We start from the raw sequence: 18,472 nt of genomic DNA, 5'->3' as shown, positions 1-18,472 counted from the left end.
TGTAGTTGCACACAAACTCGAAGATAAGATCAACAGTGTTAAGTAAAGCATTTGAAGACTGGAACACCGAATAAATTGCAAAGACTCTTTTAAGTCTGCAAATTACTTGCAGAAAAAAAAAATCAGAGTGAAAATTGGAAAAATAATGCAAAGACTACCCCTCCTTAATTCCCCATTTAACCCACTGAACCCTGTTGAGTTTTCATTACTGTCTTGCCCCTCCCACCTCCTTCCTTATTGAAGCCTACTTGGAGTACAACCTTTGAGCTTTAGTGTTATCTTCTGTCTATATGCTCCAGTATACACCACTGCAATGTAGCCATAAAAGTAGGGGTGTATCTTTTTTTTTTCAGCACTCAGAGAAAGAATAAACATGTCTTTTGAGAGAGAATGCCTTTAATATGCTATCATTTTTTTTCAGCCTAGTGTAACAGAGAAACATTAATAGCCTTACAGCAAGAAAGGGAAAACTTACAGGTAAATGCAACTGTTACAGCCAAAGGTGCATCTTTTACGTATTAGGAATGAATTTGGACTTATCCTTTCAAACTGAGGAAGATCCCCCTCTGTAGGCAGAGGTCCTCATCAGCATCTGTAGTTGTCTTATTTTATGTCTGTGGAAAGTGACCTGATGCTCACAACTCGTTTTCCTTATCAGTAAAATGGAGTGATTGATACCTTCTTCACACGTGTGTTGTAAGGAATATACTTCCAAGAGGTCGGGTCAGAAGTGGAAGGTTTTTCCTTAAATCTTTCAGCACTAATTGATGTATCCTCAGTAGGAACCACGGAACTATAAGCCCTCTTTCTGAGATTTTCTTAAGGACCGGGAAGACACAGTTCTTATTTTCAACCCCCAAACAAGTAATTGTCTTAAAACTAGAGGCCTAGTCTTTGGCCACTTTGATGTGTGGACAGTGTACCATGCCAACACAAAAGCTCCAGGCCACCCTACTCAGTTCAGCACTTTCTTTACCCAGATTGTGTGCTTTTAAATGGTGAACTACAGCTCTTGGAGAGTGCAGGACTGTTTACTCTGTGTGGTGAATATCTGTCTGCCTTGCTATCGACTCAGTTAACCTGGCATGTGTTGTTGTAGTCTGATTTCATTGTTCTGACAAGATTTGAAATGGATACACTTCCAAGTTCTACGGTTAGGTATTTGATGGCAGGCAAGTTTTATTCGAGGGGAAAAATGATCTCTTTTTTATTAGCCAGTGGCAACAGGTTTGTAATAACCTCCTGATGCTGTTTTCCAAAGTTAGCTTGTTAAGAAAACTGGATGTTTTTAGTGACTGTTTGAAAAGGTGTCTAGAGATAGAGAAACTTCTGCTTGCTTTACTCCTACCCCTAAAAAAGACCACAGACACTCAGAATCAAATAACAAACACAAGAGCATATATGCACATGTGCCTCTGGGCAGGACTGTCTGGGCAGGACTGTGTTTGAAAATCTGTGCACAAGCAAGTTTCTGAAATTGTGAGGAAAGTTGCAAGGGCTCCTGAGTCTAGACTTTAAGTAGCAAAGCTTATCACTGAACTTCCTGCCCAGCCCCCCATATAACAGCGTAGAATAGGAATTATTCGAGGAGAGTTTCTGAATGGTAGAGTCTGAAATATCTCCAACTCATTGTGTGTCCATTCGTTTGGAATTCTGCCTTATAAGGAATTACATCCAATCTCAACTGCCCTGCTGATAATCTTAGAGGCCAAAGACACCCTGCAATGGGAAGGGTGCTTCTGTTTCTCTGCTCTTGTTTCATTCAGAGACTATGACCTGTTGTATCTCAATTGGCTGAAATCCACGGACAGCAGCTGGAGTGGTGAAAAAAGTGTTAGGCAGTTCCCCAGGGCTGATGGAGCCAGAGTCACTTTGCACGGAACCTCCAGTGTTCTCAAACTGGGAGATTTTCTTTTTGATCATCTTTCTCTCCTTGGCTCTGCGATTCTGAAACCAGATTTTCACCTGAAACACAAAATGCTTTATACTTAATGGGCACTACCCTGAGTGTAGTCAACAGTGACTGCTGGTCTTACAAGACCCCTTCATGAACATCTCTTCATTTGAGCCTCATGGTAACTTTGTGAAGTATACCCATTTTACAGGTTCTAAAAAGCTGTGGCTCAGAAAGGGCAGACATTTTGCAAGAAATGAGACTGAAATCATCAAATCTAGGACTACCAACTCTGAATGCAACTCACTTGCATCCTCTGTTACACAGTAGAAATAATTATGTAAGGATGGCAAGGACTGCTGATAAAAGAGAACTATTTAAATAGCAAAGGTGATTACAATCGGTTATTAAGAGAAACTTCCTTGTATTAAAAAGTTAACAACACATAGAACTGGGTGAACAGGGTCATGGAATACCATCTATTTCTTGTTGGAAATCAACACCAGAGTGGTGTTAATGTGCCTACACATGGGTAGAATGCAAACTGCTTGAGATAAGGCAATGTATTAACGGACTTTACCTTTCTAGACGTCTATGATTCCAGCATCACTCCTAGACTAGGGAAAATTCACCAGGTGCTCGTGTAATTGCAAAGTCTGAATGAGTGGAAACTGCTGATCTTTGCTGTAACTTGGCCTTCACTGAGTACTCACAGTAAATTAAATTCAAGGCAGGCATCCTAACATCATGTAGACCAGAGAAGATTACATTTCCTATCTTGAGTGATGGAAAAGCTCCATCCATGGAGCTGCAATGATGTGTAGTCCCTCTTGTAGTTTGACTGACAGGGAGCAGACAGTGGCCATAGTTGTGAAATTTCCACTTCTCACACTCAGTACTACTCGAGAGATCAGATCAAGATTTGACTTGATTGATGAATTGTATTGGAATTCTGATCTATTTGCATCTCTGTGTTCCATCTCTTGTTCCCAGGCTCGCACGATACCCACCCATTAAATACTTAATAAATCCAAAGGCCAATGAAACAACACAGGATGAGTGTGGGTTTAAGGGTGCTTGAAGAAAGCCTCTGTCCTCTAGTTTGCTATTTCCTCCAAACCCCAGACAATTGAAATGACTATGTGGGAAATGTTAGGCAATACCTGTCTCTCAGAAAGGCCCAGGTTAACTGCCAGCTCTGACTTCCTTCGGATGGTGATGTATCTATTACAGTGAAATTCCTTTTCCAGCTCCAGCCTTTGATGATCGGTGTAAACCACACGATACTTTTCTTTTGTTCTGGTTTTCCCTGTTGGGGGAGAAAGCATGACATTTCATCTTATTCTGCTCCTTTGAACATTTTTGGGGTTAAAGGAACCAGTTACTCTTCTTACTTTTATTTATTACTTTAAATTATAAAGCAAATGTATTTTTAATCCAAATATGTCATTATGTCATGTGTGTGTCTCCATTAAATGCATTATCATCTGTGGCCATGGCAGCTAACTGGATGTGTATAAAAACATCCATCATTCTAAATATATATATATATATATATATATATATATATAAAATCTTTTTAATGTTTCTCCTGAAATGATCAGTCAAATTACAGCTACTCTACCATTGACCTACTGTTATATCAAACATTTAAAATAAACACTCAACCCATGAATTTCATTCCATTTCCATCCATATATAACAGTTGAATGAACAATAATGGCAACATCCACCATGAACTACATTGTACACAATTCTTGCATGACTGTTTCCCATTAAGCATCTTATCTACTCTGTTGAATTATGCAGAGAATGTCTTATCCCCATTGTATAAATAAGGAACCCAAGGTTCAGTATAGGTAAGTGAATTTGTGCTGGTGAGCTTAGGAGTGTAGACCAAAACATGTACCTTTGACTCCCAGATCAGTACACTAGATTTATTCCCAGTTTAAACCCATTGGGAAGTGTAATCCCAAGTGTGGTACACTATTCTGGAATCCTGACATAGTTACATGTACTACCTAGAAAGAATTTGTATAGTTTGAAAAGAAAATATTTATTGCTACTTAGCAAATTATGCTTCAAAATAGCTTCTATTATTTATTTTAAAAAAGTAATAGTTTTCCAGTGGGAATCTTAAGGCATTTTTCATTTCCAAGTGGATAGTGAATGGGGGAAGGAGAGAGTGTTGACTTAAGCAGACTGAAGTGAGTATTCCACGTGCTTTGAAAAGATATCCAAACATTTGGCTTGTGTTACAACATTGAGCTAATTTCTCATGCTCTCCTGCAAATGGAGTGTTATTCCTCCTTTCAAATTTTCCAGAGGTGATTAGGAAGTTTCCCTTTCTTTTCAGTTTCTCTAACCCCCTCTAGGAGCTTGCTCTTTTTCTCTGTGGCTTTTAGAAACTTCTTCTGATCTTCTCTGGTTGTTTTTGATGTGAGATTTTGGGGAGCGACCTGTAGGACAAAGACTTCTTTAAAGTCGGTCCCTAAACTCCATTGAGGTGTTAAGATGCAGCACAGGCCTAACAAAGGAGCTACATAGCATGGATCCCATCCTGAACCCTCTTTACATTCAGGAACATCAACCAATTGGCTTGGAATTTACAAGCCCTAAACAAATGTCAGACACCCTTTCATCTCCAGGAAGAGGAGGGGGGAATGGATGCAGAAACAGATCTATCTCAGGATTCAACTAAATGGCTGGATAACTTCTGGATGACTCAGTGAAATGAAATTTCCCTCCCTTGAAATCATGGGTCCCAGCCAATTAACTTTCCTCACAGGCCCAAACTTTGAGCTAGGTTTCTGCATCCACACAGAAACATAAGAAACCAGGGATCTGGCTTTTGGCATATCCCAAAGACAGAATGTATACTGAAGAATGAAAACAAAAACCTGAGGTTTAATTTGTTTTTAGGACCTCAAATTTTAGGATCAAAATATATTTTTGAGGAGCTAGTTCCTAAAACCCTTCCTGATCAAAAAAGGGACCGAGTTTAAATTTTAACTTGAAGCAGAGAGGTTAAAATTCAACTTGTGTGTGTCTGTGTCTTCAGTTTGGTCAATTAATCAGTAAATGTAAGCAGACTTCAAGACCTCTGGAAAGGTTGTGGTCCTTCCCCACCCCCATTGGTCATAAATTCCCCTCTTGCAGTTTCTTCTGAGGACAATAAAGTCAAGAGCAGGCCTCTTTATTTGCCATGAAAATGCTCACCCTTTCCGGCAATATAACCTCCAAAGAAAGGAGTGATGAGAAGAGCTTAGATGCATATCAAAGCGAAACAAGTGGTAAAGAGGGTCTGTGGCCCCAATCTGATAGATAAGACCGAAACCCCCAAGAAGACAGGGGAGCATACTACCTGCACAGTTTACAAAAAGAAAGAAATTGAAATTTCCTGGAACTCGTCCTGTGCTGCCTTCTCAGAACCACATCTCTTTCCCCCCATTTCCTCTTCCCCTGAAATGACTGAAGGGATGTGGACACTTTCTGCTAGGGCATAATGTCCATATTCCCATAACTAAAGCCAAACACCCAAAAGCATGAAGAATACTTGTTTTTATTAAGTTCCTCTATTTCCCAGAGACAATGACATTTGGAGACCAAGGGATTCCCTTCTCAGCTGATATTGTGAGTTAATTTAGGATTGGAAAAGAGTCTAAGATGTATTAAACAGCTATTTCCATTCCTCTGAAGTAAGAATTTCATTATTTCTTCCACCAAGACTTGAACAAACACTTCCATAGTTCATAGTGGTCCTTCCCAGCACCCAGGAGACAGTGCCCTCACAGTTCATTAGGCAATGTCACCACATAGGATGACTTACAGTCACCATAAGTGTGTTTGAAACGGTGTTCAGTGGAGAGACTCATGGCTAAAGTGATGCTAGGCAGAAAAGCCCCACAGAGCTTTGGGGTCATTCATGGTGGTGATGACAGTGGAGACAAAGATGAGGAGAACCAGTCTTCCTACACAGGCAGTACCACCATGATGACTTCACCTAATGGCAATCCTTTATGGCTTTTAACTAAAAAATCACATCCAAATTCATTTAAGAAACTGTCCAACGAAATATGAAAGACCAAGGAAGACAATGATAAGCCTCAAGAATCATTAAGTGAAGTGTCCCAATTGACTACAACTTTTAAAGTATTTCCTTAGTGTTGAATGGCTTAATCAGAATCAAAATTCTTTCTCCTTTTGTAAACAGAGAAGCTTCTTTCTAGCTCTGCTTAGGACAGTGCCTGACCAATGCTCACACAGGGTCACGGTTCTGTACTAAAGAAAACGGGGAAAAAACCCACTTGGTCTCATGCAATGGCATTGTTTAAAATATGAGACTGGATGAAAATATTAGCATTCTAGAAACTTTTGGATAAGATACATTTCCTATAAATTATGAAAAGACACGTGTTTAGAACAGAATACTAAGAAAACTATGATCATCTGGAAGACAGTAATTTATTCTACAAGTCAATCTGCTCACTTTCATTAGAAATCACAGCCATAATGAGTGCCCCCTTTAACTAAAGTCTGTTTCAATTATCTTCATTAATATAAAAAACTGTCATTGATTGCCTTAATCCAAGGAAGGACTACTTCCAGTTTGTGGTCCACGGGGCTTTTTCCTCTCAGCCCTAAACCACATGTTGTTGTGCAATGCTCCAAGGTGAGCAGAAAGCTTAGGAAGATCTGACTCATTCATTTATTCATTTTTACAAACATTTAACACCTGCTCTGTTTGCTAAGCATACAAGGGGGTACATTTTGGTCCAAAGTGTCCAATGGGGGTGATGACATTGATTTTTGTGGAGTTTCTGGCCTGATATCATGAAAGAGACTCAGTGAGTCTAGAATCTCCAGAATGTATGTGTGTGCTGTGAGGTGCTCTTGTGCATATTCATCATCTTCTTAAATTGTTGATAATAACAACCTGAGCTAGAAGATGACGACAGCACTAATTTGAACTTAAAAGGAGTTCAAATAAAACAGATGTGGAAGCTAACAAAGCTTTGTCTATAGGACGAGTTGCCAAGAGTCCAAGAGGTTGCAATATCCTTCTCAGTTTTATGCTTCTCCTAAACACTGAAGAGAAAACTTCGTGAAGGTGGCATGATTAAGTCAGGTTTGAGGCTTTAACAAATGAAGGTACACAGACTAAGGAGGCTCCTTCTCAACTTCTCTTGGCATCAGAATTACCCAAAGAAGGCTCTGAGATATATATCAAATGGAAGACTTAGAGAAAACTGTTGTGTTTTCCCCTCATCAACAGAAAATCCATCACATCATTTTCTTATCATGTCCTTTCCCTCTAATTGTTTTCTATTAAAAACAACAAGCCAGAGACACTCTTCCCCTAACATGTTTCAAAGTATAACCCTAGACAGGAGCTACTCTTTATGTCCTTTTAAATATGTGTATTTTGCTTATTATTAGGTTTTGGTGAGTGGATGTTAATTTTACCCCCAAGATTAGATGTAACAGCAGCTCTGGGGATAGATGCCCTACCCTAACCTCATTTTTTAAAGTTACATGACTCACCCATATTTTCTTTTTAATGCTGTCTACCACCACAGGCCTTTAAGCAAGTTTGGAAGTGTTACTTTTAACCCTAGTAATAAAACTGGAGCTTCCTCCTCCTGGCTGAAAACTCTCCGAGAGGCAGGGCATGGTACGTTTCTATCCCCCACCTTTGCTTTTTGGAGGAGAGAGAAGAGAAAACACAGGACTGTGAACAACGTAATCATTGAATCAAATACTATTGAAACATCATCTCCAGAGAGATGAATGTGATAGTCAATTGTCATTAACCTTTTCTAATAACAGGGAGCAAGTATTGGAATAATAAGAAAGTGATAAGAGAACAACCACCGCCCGAAAACAAGCGCATCACCCCATCCCTGTCTAAGATTAAAGTGGAGGAGCCTTCACTTCCTCTATGAGCCTCCCTCCCCACCAGCTCCCAGCTCCCAGTGGTTGCCCACCAGCGCTTGCTGGGCAGCGACATTAGACCTTAAATTGGGATCTTTAGGCCATCTTGTGTGTTGTCGTTGTCGCAGACTCGCATTCTGCCTCTGCAGTTCGTGGACACCTGCTGGAATAGCGACGAGGGCTTTAGGCACTTATTGGGGGGATAATAATACTCGTATTGGTTGTACGCTTGGCAGGTATGAGTGTTGTGTCATATGAATTGACAGCTCAGTGCTGTAACCTCGCCCACTCAGTGCTTCCCTCGGTGGGAAGGAACATTGGAAAGGGATAGGCTTCAGACACTGCTAATTTGGGCGAAGGAAGCGGCAGCTTCGTTGAGAGTCCTGTAACTGAGGACTCTTTCCTTTGCCACGGAAAGCTTCTTAGACTGGGCCGTCGGTTGCCTGCTAAGCAAGCACCTACTAAGGTGAGCGTCACCAGTTTTTGGCGAGTCTGCACGCCAGGGTGGGGAAAGATTTGGAGATAGAACAGACAAGCATGGTGACAAGCTCAGCTGTCCTCTCACCCCATTCATCACATGTGCATCTGTTTTCCCTTCTGGGCAACGACAGGGTTGGATCCCCATCCTTGTAGTTCCTTGGGAGCACTGCCCATGCGCTCACTCCCTTGACTGATCCAGAAAGGGTAAAACCAAAGCAGAGCAAAGCAAACCAACAACTCCAACATTCCCCAGGAGAGGTTTAGTCCCAAGCGCTACTTTTAGCCGGCTTTGAACCTAGGTGCAAAGGAGGGAAGTACTTATCCTGCCAGCCAGCTACGCTGTGGGCTGCTTAGCTGAACTCTCCTGGGGAAGGCAGGGGTGGTGAAGAGTAAGAGGGCAGGCAGGACCAAGAGCAGTGAAGGGAGGAAGGGAACAGTGCGGGGGATGGATTACTCACCGGTCACCTGCACAGTCTTGCGCATCCACGCGTAGGGGCTGTGGCGGCTCCTGCTGGGAGAACTGGCACCAGCGGTGCCTGAGTCGATGGAGACCAATGACTCACTGGCCGGGGCTGGCAGGCTACCGCCGTTGCTTGCGCCGCTGGTGGGGCCCAGGTTGCTGTAGTCTGGCGAGCCGAAAGCCGTAGAGCTTGAGGTCATGTCGTTCATGGGCACTGTGCCCATTGTACTGGACGGCCCAGGGTATGTACTCCAGTCTTCCCGGGGTGGACTGTAGGGCGAGCTCCAGGCTCCCAGCGAAGGCTCGTGGGGATCCATGTTAGGCATATGAGGGTACCCCATGTAGTGTGGGTAGGCTGGGGCCGTAGTGAAGTTGGAGGCAGGCAGCGGACTACCACTGCCCCCAGAGGTGCCCACCCCGGTTGTGCCGCCTCCTCCAGGGCTCCTGAGAATGCCTGGGTACATGGCCGCTTCTTTTTCCAAAAGGCAGCTTCCATACATGATGACTTGGATAGAAGAAGTTGCTCCCTAAGCCATCCTGAGGTCCCTGTAAACTTAGCGCCAACTCGGGTTTGAGACGCAAGAGAGAATCAGCACTAGCTGCGCCACTGGCTCCTCTTTGCGTCTGGGACTTCTCCAATCTTCTTGTGCTACACCAGGTTTCCAGGTGACTGGTAGTGGGCCATAGGAGGGCCACCAAAGGCTGAGCTGACGTCAAGGGGCTTCTGGCTTTTACATAGCATTTGCATTCAAATGAAGGGTCATTTCACTTCCACAGGAACTTGTTCACTCCAGGCACCTTCTCCCCAGGCTCCCAGCCTTTCGGAGCCGCTTCTGGGATTCTTCTGCTTCCTTAGCACCAGTTTTGCGCTTTTGAAGGCAATTGTTCCTCAAGAGATTCTGATCAGTTCCTTCAAAATGAGATCGAGATGCACAAACAAAGTCTTGCTCTCTTTACTCTGAGGCCCTGCCCTTCACTGATCTTCAGAGCCCAGCCTGCTCTTCTGGTCTCCCCCTCTACCCATATTCTCCTGGTATGGGTTTTCCACTTGGCACTGACCCATCATGCCACTGTAAAGGATTTTCCCTTCTCCCACACACTCCTCAAGGAGAGGGCTTTGTTTCCACGGACAGATACTTGTTTCACAAATGTATATTCAGGATCCAGTGTGTCAGGAAGTGTTGTAGGCACTGGGTGTACAGTACTGACAAACATTTCTACTCTGACCTCCTAAAGTTACATTCCAGTTGGATGGGAGACTGTGTTAATTGGATGCTTAACAATATGCACATATTAAAGCATAATGAAACATACAGGCTATGAAAAAAAGAAGAGAGGGGAGAAAGCAGGTGTCTGAATGTCACATTAATGTACTAGTTTAAATATCTCTTTCTGCTTCAAAGTCAGTGTCCCAAAGGAAGAAATTCTTGCAGTCTCAAATCCATGGCAGACTTGCAATTTCCTTCCATAAGTATGAGCTAGCATTCTATCACCTAGATCCCCAGACCCTTCCAGCCATTTAAAAATCGAAGCCCCAACTACATCTACATTACAAGGCAGGGTTCATTAAGATGAAGCATGTAACCAGCTTGACTGCTGTACTCATTTATTCATCAGATATACTTTTGATAGGATTCTTGATCAGTTTTTTTATTCAAATAAGCTGTCCCCAATAATTTGACTCTCATGACATAAAACAGATTTTAATAGTTTGTGTGACCGGTTTCCCACCCTCACCCCCTGTGGTAGACTTCTCTTTGGCTGGCTGGTTTCTTTTCATTTACTGGTTTCTTGGAAGTTACAGCTTTTCCTGCAAAGTCTTCTTCGTGTTCTTAACAGCAACAGTCTTCTTTCCTTGCTGACTTTCTTGGTCTGTGCCCCTGCTCTAAGCTGCGTTCTTTGCACCCGTTGTCTGCAGACCCTTCCACGCACCCCTTCCTGTACCCCTCTCTGCACCACCCTCTCTGTATCCCCTCTCTGCACCCCTTCTTTGTACCCCATTCTTTGCACCCTTTTGCATCCCCTTCTTCTCGGCCTCTTCGCTGCAGCCCCCATCTGATTTGGCTTTTGCTACTGCCCCTGCTTTCTTTACCCAGTCTTTGTCCTTTCTGGCTTGGGGAAGACTGTGTTCTATTGCAGGGTCCTTGTGTGCGGCTTTAGCTTCAACACGATTCTCAGCTTCTTAGTAGATTCTTATTCAGGGGTCTGATGAATCTTTGTGTGTGTTGCCTGTAGGGCTCTTTGGCTCTCTGGGCTTTTCAGGATTCTGCTGACATCTGTATTGATCATCTTGTATACGTGAAGGCTATAGTTACTCTTGAGGGAAACGGTTATAAACCTAGTGGCATATGATTCATCTAACTTTGAGAGAAAACACTGTTAGTCCAAATGCAGAAATCTCTCCTGCATCCATCGGGAGCAGTTTGCTTATGTTAAACAAACAATTCCAGGGATGTTTCTGAAGGTCTTGATGACACCATTGTCTTCATTATAGATGGTGCAGAGTTCCCTGAACTGGATATAATGATACTTTCTCATTTTGCTCTTGCCAGCTCTCATTTGTAAAAAAACATAGAACTTTTAAAAGTATTTTATTAATTCTTTGAGAATTTCATGTGGTGCATTTTGATCATATTCATCCCTTCCTTCAAGTCCTCCCAGGTCCACCCCACCTCCTCCCTACCCACCCAACTTTGTATTCGCCTTCTCTTTTAAAATTTATTTTTATTATTTTTAAGTGTGTGTGTGTGTGTGTGTGTGTGTGTGTGTGTGTGTGCATGTGTGTGAGTGCAGGTGCCTGCAGAGGCCAGAGCTGTCTAGATCCTACTGGAGGTGTAGTCATAGGTGGTTGTAAGCCACTGGATGTGGTTCTAGGAATCCAACTCTGGTCCTCTGGAAGAGCAATATATGTTCTTAACTGCTGACCATCTCTCCAGCCCTCCACCTTAAAAAAAATCAAACAAAACAAAAAATGAGTCCGGTTTATGTTGGCCAATTACTCTTGGGTGTGGGTTCAATATTTTTGGCGTGGTTCTAAGCTTTAAGTTTCTTAAATGAAACAGCTTCTGTGGCCTTCTTGTAACTTTCAACCTCATCTTCAACCAACAAAGAAAGTTTAGGAACTTCCTTAATACGATAACTTTTAGACATGAGCATGCTGGTTAAAGCTGAGGCAGCCAGGGCAGAGCACATGCCACACAGGTTTGGGGTTCTGTTTACTTTCTCATACCATACCAGGTGTTGATTGGGGCACATGGGTGGCCTCCTCAATACAAATTTTCAAAGACATCTGGCTAGACTGGTGGGTCCCACCACCTTAACTCTGGGAATTCCAGCTTCAGCTGTACCAGTATCAGGACTTAGCACTAGTCTATGAGTTGCTAGTTCAGACAGTACAAAGCTGCCTATTGATTTTATGCAGGTTGGTGTGAACATGTTCACAATAACTTGTTGAATGGGAGCCTTGAATACAGTGGACATACTTACAATTTTATCCCCTTTCAGAGTAAAGCAATATGATGGAATGAAGAACTCCCATTATCGAATAGGAAGCACATGAAGATACAAGGCCCCAAACAAACCCTCCTTCAGGTACACCTTCTCCTTTCTGTCTTAGGCACCAAAGGATTCTGTGTATAGCAGAACTCAAGTGTCCCTCCTCCCAAACTCAAGGATTTTTAAGATCCAAGGAAAGCTAGAATCCTAGGGTTCTTCTGAGAATGACCAGCATGCTCTCCTCCTGGGTTACCTCAAAGCACAGAAGCCCATATTGCCTCTAAAATGGTGTCATATAGTCACATAAGCAAGTTTCCCACCAGAAATAGATGCTTTGGCTATTATTCCCTTGCTTCTTCTCCTGCAGATTTACGTTCTGACCCTTCATCCTTCCCAACTGGTCCCAGGATCTGGTGAAAGCGGTGAGAACTTCCATTCACTGGAGTGGAAAGAAGAGAAGAACAACTATTTATTAAGTAGCGGGTGCTAAACTGGGTATGAATAAAGCATCTGACCTTATTAAACTTGGGTTCTAATTTTAAATATTACATTATTTGTTTAATTATTTGTGTGTGTGTGTGTGTGTGTGTGTGTGTGTGTGTTGGAATGGGGAGGTCAGAAGACAACTTGTAGGCGTTGATCTTAGATTAGCAGGCTTGTCAGCAACTGAAACATCTCATTGGCCCTTACGTTTTTAGTCTAATGGGATGTTATTAGATAATTACATTTTGTGGTATGTCAAACAGCAATAACGTCTATGAAGAAAAAGAAAGCAATAGATAATATGGACTGCTGGAGAAAGATGAAGCAATTTTAAATTAGTGGTCTCCAAGAATTTCTCTTAGAAATAACATATGCATAAAAGACAAGAGTTGATGGAATATGTCACGAGGAAAGATCTATACCAAGGGAACCAATGAAAAGAGAATGTTCGTTTTCTATTGGAGAAAGGCTTTGCGGTTCAAGGAGTAGATGAGGTCCAAGTACTGAGGGAGGAGTGAGATTTTGTAAAGACTAGGTTTTTCTCTAAGTGAGGTACTGATATTGTAGGATTTTGAGTAGATGAATACCATGGGGAATTGCTTTGGCCATTGAATTTAAAATAGACCATAGATTTGGCATGGAAGAAGGCATCTATAAGCAACCCCAGCATTTGGCAGGTAGAGGGAGGAGGATCAGGTTTTCAATCCATCTTCAGTGACATAGTAAGTTCAAGGGCAATCTAGACTACATGAGACCCTGCCTCAAAACTAACAAACAAGTAAACAAACAAATTACCAAACACTGTAAGCAAATGAAATAGAATTAAGAAGATCAATTAAATATTTATTGCAACTCTGTGAATGGCAGTGGAGATGGAGTCTCTATGTATTTTAAAGTTGTTTCTGAGAAGAAATAAAAGAAGTAATTGGTCAGCGAAAAGCTAATGAAAAGTCTTGTGCAAGGGAGAAGAACTAAGAGCATTTGTTTGTTACCTCTAGGTAATGTACCTCTAGGTACACATTGAGCTCACTTAATCTTCAACAACTCCACAAATGATTTTTTATTTCTGTTTTAGACATGAAAAGACTGAGGCTCTGAATTATTCTTTGTCTTATTCTATCTTGGGGCAAACTAGTCTACGTGGTATTTGAGCTAATACGTCAGGACAAAGGGACATGGAGGACTATAACAGGGCATGGTGGCTCGTGATTGTGGTCGCAGCACTTGGAAGGCTGGGGTGGAAGAGTGCCACAAGTTTAGAACCAGTCTGAGCTGCGTAGGGAGTTCAGGCCAGTGTGGGCTACAGAGAGAGGCCGCGCCAAAAAAACTGAAATAAAAAGGAGGAAAGAGGAAAGAGGAGAAGGAAGAGAAGGAGAGAAAATAACATAACCCAATGAATCCAATGTTACACATGAGGAGACAGAGGGCTTGAAAGGGCCAGATTTTAAGCGATTGAAGGACAGAACTATGATTGAAAAACAGGTCTGTCAACTATCAGTTCATCGTTCTTTCCACTAAAAGGTACTATTTTTGCGTATGTACTCTCTGTGCCTGAACTGTCTCCACAATCTCCAAGTTGTAGAAAGAAAAAAAAGTTCAATTTCTCTGTTTCACAAGACTCAGCTCCAATACCTAACTCCTCTCCAAAGTCTCATGGAGTAATCTTTCCCTCAGAAAGTTACCTTCCTTTTTATGTTTGAGTCTCATTAGAGGTGCCTGTCCCTAAACGACTGTCACAATTTGGTCTGCTTCAGAGCTATTTGAAGTCTTAACTGACTCTTTTGGGATTTGAGCACTTTGAAAGAACACGAGCTGATGTGTTTGTGTCCAGTAGAATGGAACACCCTCTACTAGGCATTTTTGGGAAATATTTATGTACTGAATCAGTAAAGGACCTTTGGATGGTGAAAGGACCTTTGGATTGTGGATTGGAACCATGGTGACCCAGTGACCCATCTGCAGGGAGTGGGGGCAGGGGTGGTAAGAACATTGCCCAGTGCTTGCCAGGGTTCCACTTCAGGATTCTCCAGTTTTGTTTTGTTTTGTTTTGTGTGTGTGTGTGTGTGTGTGTGTGTGTGTGTGTGTGTGTGTGTGCGTGTATGTGTGTGTCTGTGTGTCTGTGTTGGAAAAGGGACAGACAAGGAATCTAGTTTATTTAAGAGCAACTTTTGATTTCTTTCTTAACTTGAATATTAACCAGAGAGGCAGCTTTACTACAGGAAGTGAAAGAAGCATGGGTGGAATGGGGCTTCAAACCCTGGGAGGATTCCTTTCACTGTCCAGGTTAATTTTAAGACCGAAGGAGATATTGAATGTGAAATTATTGATGGACCATGGGGATCTGGTTAATCCTTTTAATGCTTGGAAGAACTCATCACTTGAAAATTTTTTTCTAAACTTGGATTGGCCCCTCAATGCTGCTGGAGTAGTTGAGAGCATCTCTCTATCCCAGCACATTCCTTTCTAACCACTTGCTCCACCTCCCTGGCCCAGACTGGGGCCAGGTTTGAGCTTTTGCCAAGGGATCTGAAGAGTAGAATAATCTCTTTGTCTTATAGAGCATGGTCCTGTTATCAATCTTAGGGTCCTCTTAGCCCTGAGAAGGACACCCAGAGTTCAGAACTTAAGAACTGATGGAATGGTAATTGAGGATGAGAATAGATCAGAGACTTACCCAAGGCACACACTAGCAGACTACCCATGTAACTGGGAAAGCTCAGACATAATTCACTATGGTCCTGCACAAGACACTCCACTTGAAAAATGGGACAGACAATAAAAAGCTCTCTGTAGTGATGTTGAGAGAGTTGAGTACACCAACAGTGTGCTCAACAAATAGCTGTTATTGCTATCACTCACAGAGTGGCTGAGACTACAAAGTATGGGCCTACCACGCCTCCATGGTTCCACTCATGAATGGAATGCCTGGTAATGGGTGTGAAGGCTAAGAACAGTGTGGACATCTCTGCCTGTTGACTCTCTGTTCAAGCTCTGCCCTGCAATCTACCTACCCATTCCCACCTTTCTTCTTGAGCTTGGTGGAGCCTTAGTGATGCTAATGCTCAAATGAACATCTTCTGACCATCTTCATCACTTTGATGAACATTTGCACTTCCAGGGAGGGTGTTCTAGAGAATTAGAACCACTAAGTATTGGTCAAAGCAAGGTCAAAGTATGTTTTTATAAGACTGGAGTATTTTTTGAGAATGTGAAGAATTAGGATAAGTACCCATTGGAATGGTTGAGGACTAGAGTTCTATAGTAACCTTAATTGAGGGGCCAGATTCCCGGTTTGGGATAATGAGAACAAAAGAAAACTGTGGAGGTCCAAAGCTAGGTGAAAGCCAAAAGTTAACCCAGTGAAGAAATGGGCTTCTTAGACATTCAAAGACTTAACTCTGAGGAGAAGCTGTGCATGAGGAGGCAAGTGGGGGCCATTGCCTAATGTCAAGGTCTCAGACATGTATATGGGAAGGGTTTTGTGGAAGAGAGGACAGAGGGAAGCAAAGATCAACCCCTAATAGGGAGGCATTGCAAGCCCAGTGTTCTAATCATAGCAGAGCGATCTTAAATGACAGCCAGAGAGGACAAAAATGGTTGACTCTAAAGTAAAGAGAGAAATGCATGTCCTGGCTGGTGGCTGGAGGAACAGAAGCAGAAGTCCAGTTCACAGAGCATGTAGGTACTCCCAGTCAGAACCCAGGCATTTGTTCCTGGACATTTCCATCAGACTCACCATAATCAAAGGGATTGAATGGTTTTCGGCCCTATTTTACACACTAGTAGAGGGAAGGGGTAGGATTGGAAATTCAGTGAGACTTAGTAACTGGCCCAAAGTAAAAAGAAGAAAAATAATCCTTTGGTCTAATGACAGTGTTTATGCCTGCCTGGGGATTGGTACTTGGAAAATATAGGTTAGGTACTGTGGCCATATTTGTTGAAGAGAGCATAAGAAGGAAAAGTTGCAAGACTGTAACAGAGATAAGTTCTGAAGAAGAACATTCCTACTGTAAGGTCCAGTAGGTACTGGAATGGGTGAACAGGTTGATCAAAGTAAAGTGGAACCCCTTCACAACTTCATCAACTATAAATATTTCATACGCGCCGGGCAGTGGTGGCACATGCCTGTAATTCCAGCACTTGGGAGGCAGAGCCAGGCAGATCTCTGTGAGTTCGAGGCCAGCCTGGTCTACAGAGCTAGTCCAGGACAGGCTCCAAAGCTACAGAGAAACCCTGTCTCGAAAAACCAAAAATAAATAAATAAATAAATAAATAAATAAATAAATAAATAAATAAATAAGCAAACGAACATTTCATACTATAGTGGCACATCTCTGAAACTCTATAGTTTTAGAATTTGTTCTTGATACCTATATCGTGTGGGTGTTGTCAAATATATGATGTGTATCTACTGTTACAGGACTATATAGAATACTTTCATTGCCCTATTGGTCTAATCTTTGTCTATTCATCATCTATCTCTGTCGCTTAGGAACTACTGATCTTTTTAAACTAATTCTGTTCAGCCTTTATCAAAATGCCATATAGTCAGAATTATATAAGATATAACATTTTGCTGGGTGGTGGTGGCCCACGCCTTTAATCCCAGCACTTGGGAGGCAGAGGCAGGCAGATCTCTGTGAGTTCGAGGCCAGCCTGGGCTACCAAGTGAGTTCCAGGACAGGCACCAAAGCTACGCAGAGAAACCCTGTCTCAAAAAACCAACCCCCTCCCCCCACCCCCCGCAAAAAAAATATAGCATTTTCAGATCATCTTCTTTCACTCAGAAATACAAACATAAAGTTCCACTATGTCTCTCATGGTGTTGCACCTCATTTCTTTTTAGCAATGAAGAATATTCCATTATTTGAATATATTGTAGTTTATTTATCCATCTGCCTGCTAAAGAACATCTTGACAATTACAGGTAAAGCTGCTGTATCCATATGTAACTTCTTTTGTGTAGACATAAGTTTTCAGTGCATTTGAGTAAATATCAGGAAACACAACTGATGGATTATATGGCAATAGCATATTTGGTTTGTGAGAAACTGCCAGGGTAGAGTATCTTCAAGTGTCTCTACTGTTTTTCTTTCCTCTAGCAACACGTGGGAGTTATAGGTGTTCTACATCCTTGCCAGTATTTGGTGTAATGTTGTCAATGCTCTGAATTTTGGTGATTGTAATTCCTTAATAATATCTGATGTTGGATATTTTTTCCAACATATTATTATGGGTTATTTGGGAATTTCACATAATTCACCCCCACCACACTCACTTCCCAGTCCTCCCAGATCTGCGTCCCCCACCCTGGTGACCTCCCCGACAATAAAAGAAGAAAAAGTCCAATTTGTGTTGCCCATATATTTATCGGAGCTTAGTTAGTCTCCCAGTAGCCAGCCCCTAAGAGAAAACTGAGTCATATTGTGTTCCTGCCCACCCCTCCCCCAAGCACCGGAAGCCCTCCTTTGTGGAAAGCTGCACTTCAGCACCCTTATCACAATGGCTTCCTGTTGAGGCTGTTTCATTTTGGGGGGTGGGGTGGATGGGGATAGGCGAGAGAAGTTGTCACAGAAGCTTTCTATGTCTTTCATTTTCAACTGTGAGTCTGCCATCATTGATTACACTGCAAAAGAAGCTTCCTTACCCTTTCCAGTCTGTGGGAGCAGGGATCATGGACATCAACATGGCCTCTGCTGCAGCACAGGCCTAGGACACCATAGCCC

The 18,472-nt window shown here is 42.4% G+C and overlaps 1 protein-coding gene and 1 long non-coding RNA gene across 2 annotated transcripts; one reads left to right on the top strand and one right to left on the bottom strand.

The window, feature by feature from the left end:
- Nucleotides 1–1,432: 1,432 nt before the first annotated feature.
- Cdx4 (caudal type homeobox 4) lies at nt 1,433–9,916 on the bottom strand. The gene is made up of 3 exons (XM_059251271.1): nt 8,767–9,916; nt 3,058–3,203; nt 1,433–1,965 (listed from the first exon to the last, which is right to left on the bottom strand). The coding sequence occupies exons 1-3, from the start codon at nt 9,266–9,268 to the stop codon at nt 1,759–1,761; spliced, it is 855 nt and encodes a 284-aa protein (XP_059107254.1). The 5' UTR covers nt 9,269–9,916; the 3' UTR covers nt 1,433–1,758.
- On the top strand, nt 8,767–12,811 carry LOC131899804 (uncharacterized). The gene is made up of 3 exons (XR_009376127.1): nt 8,767–9,010; nt 12,273–12,359; nt 12,631–12,811. It is a non-coding gene; the product is annotated as an uncharacterized LOC131899804 (long non-coding RNA).
- The last annotated feature ends 5,661 nt before the right edge of the window (nt 12,812–18,472 follow it).

Source organism: Peromyscus eremicus, chromosome X (assembly GCF_949786415.1).
Source record: "Peromyscus eremicus chromosome X, PerEre_H2_v1, whole genome shotgun sequence".
Lineage (NCBI taxonomy): Eukaryota > Metazoa > Chordata > Mammalia > Rodentia > Cricetidae > Peromyscus > Peromyscus eremicus.
This window is presented reverse-complemented; position numbering and strand designations above follow the sequence as displayed.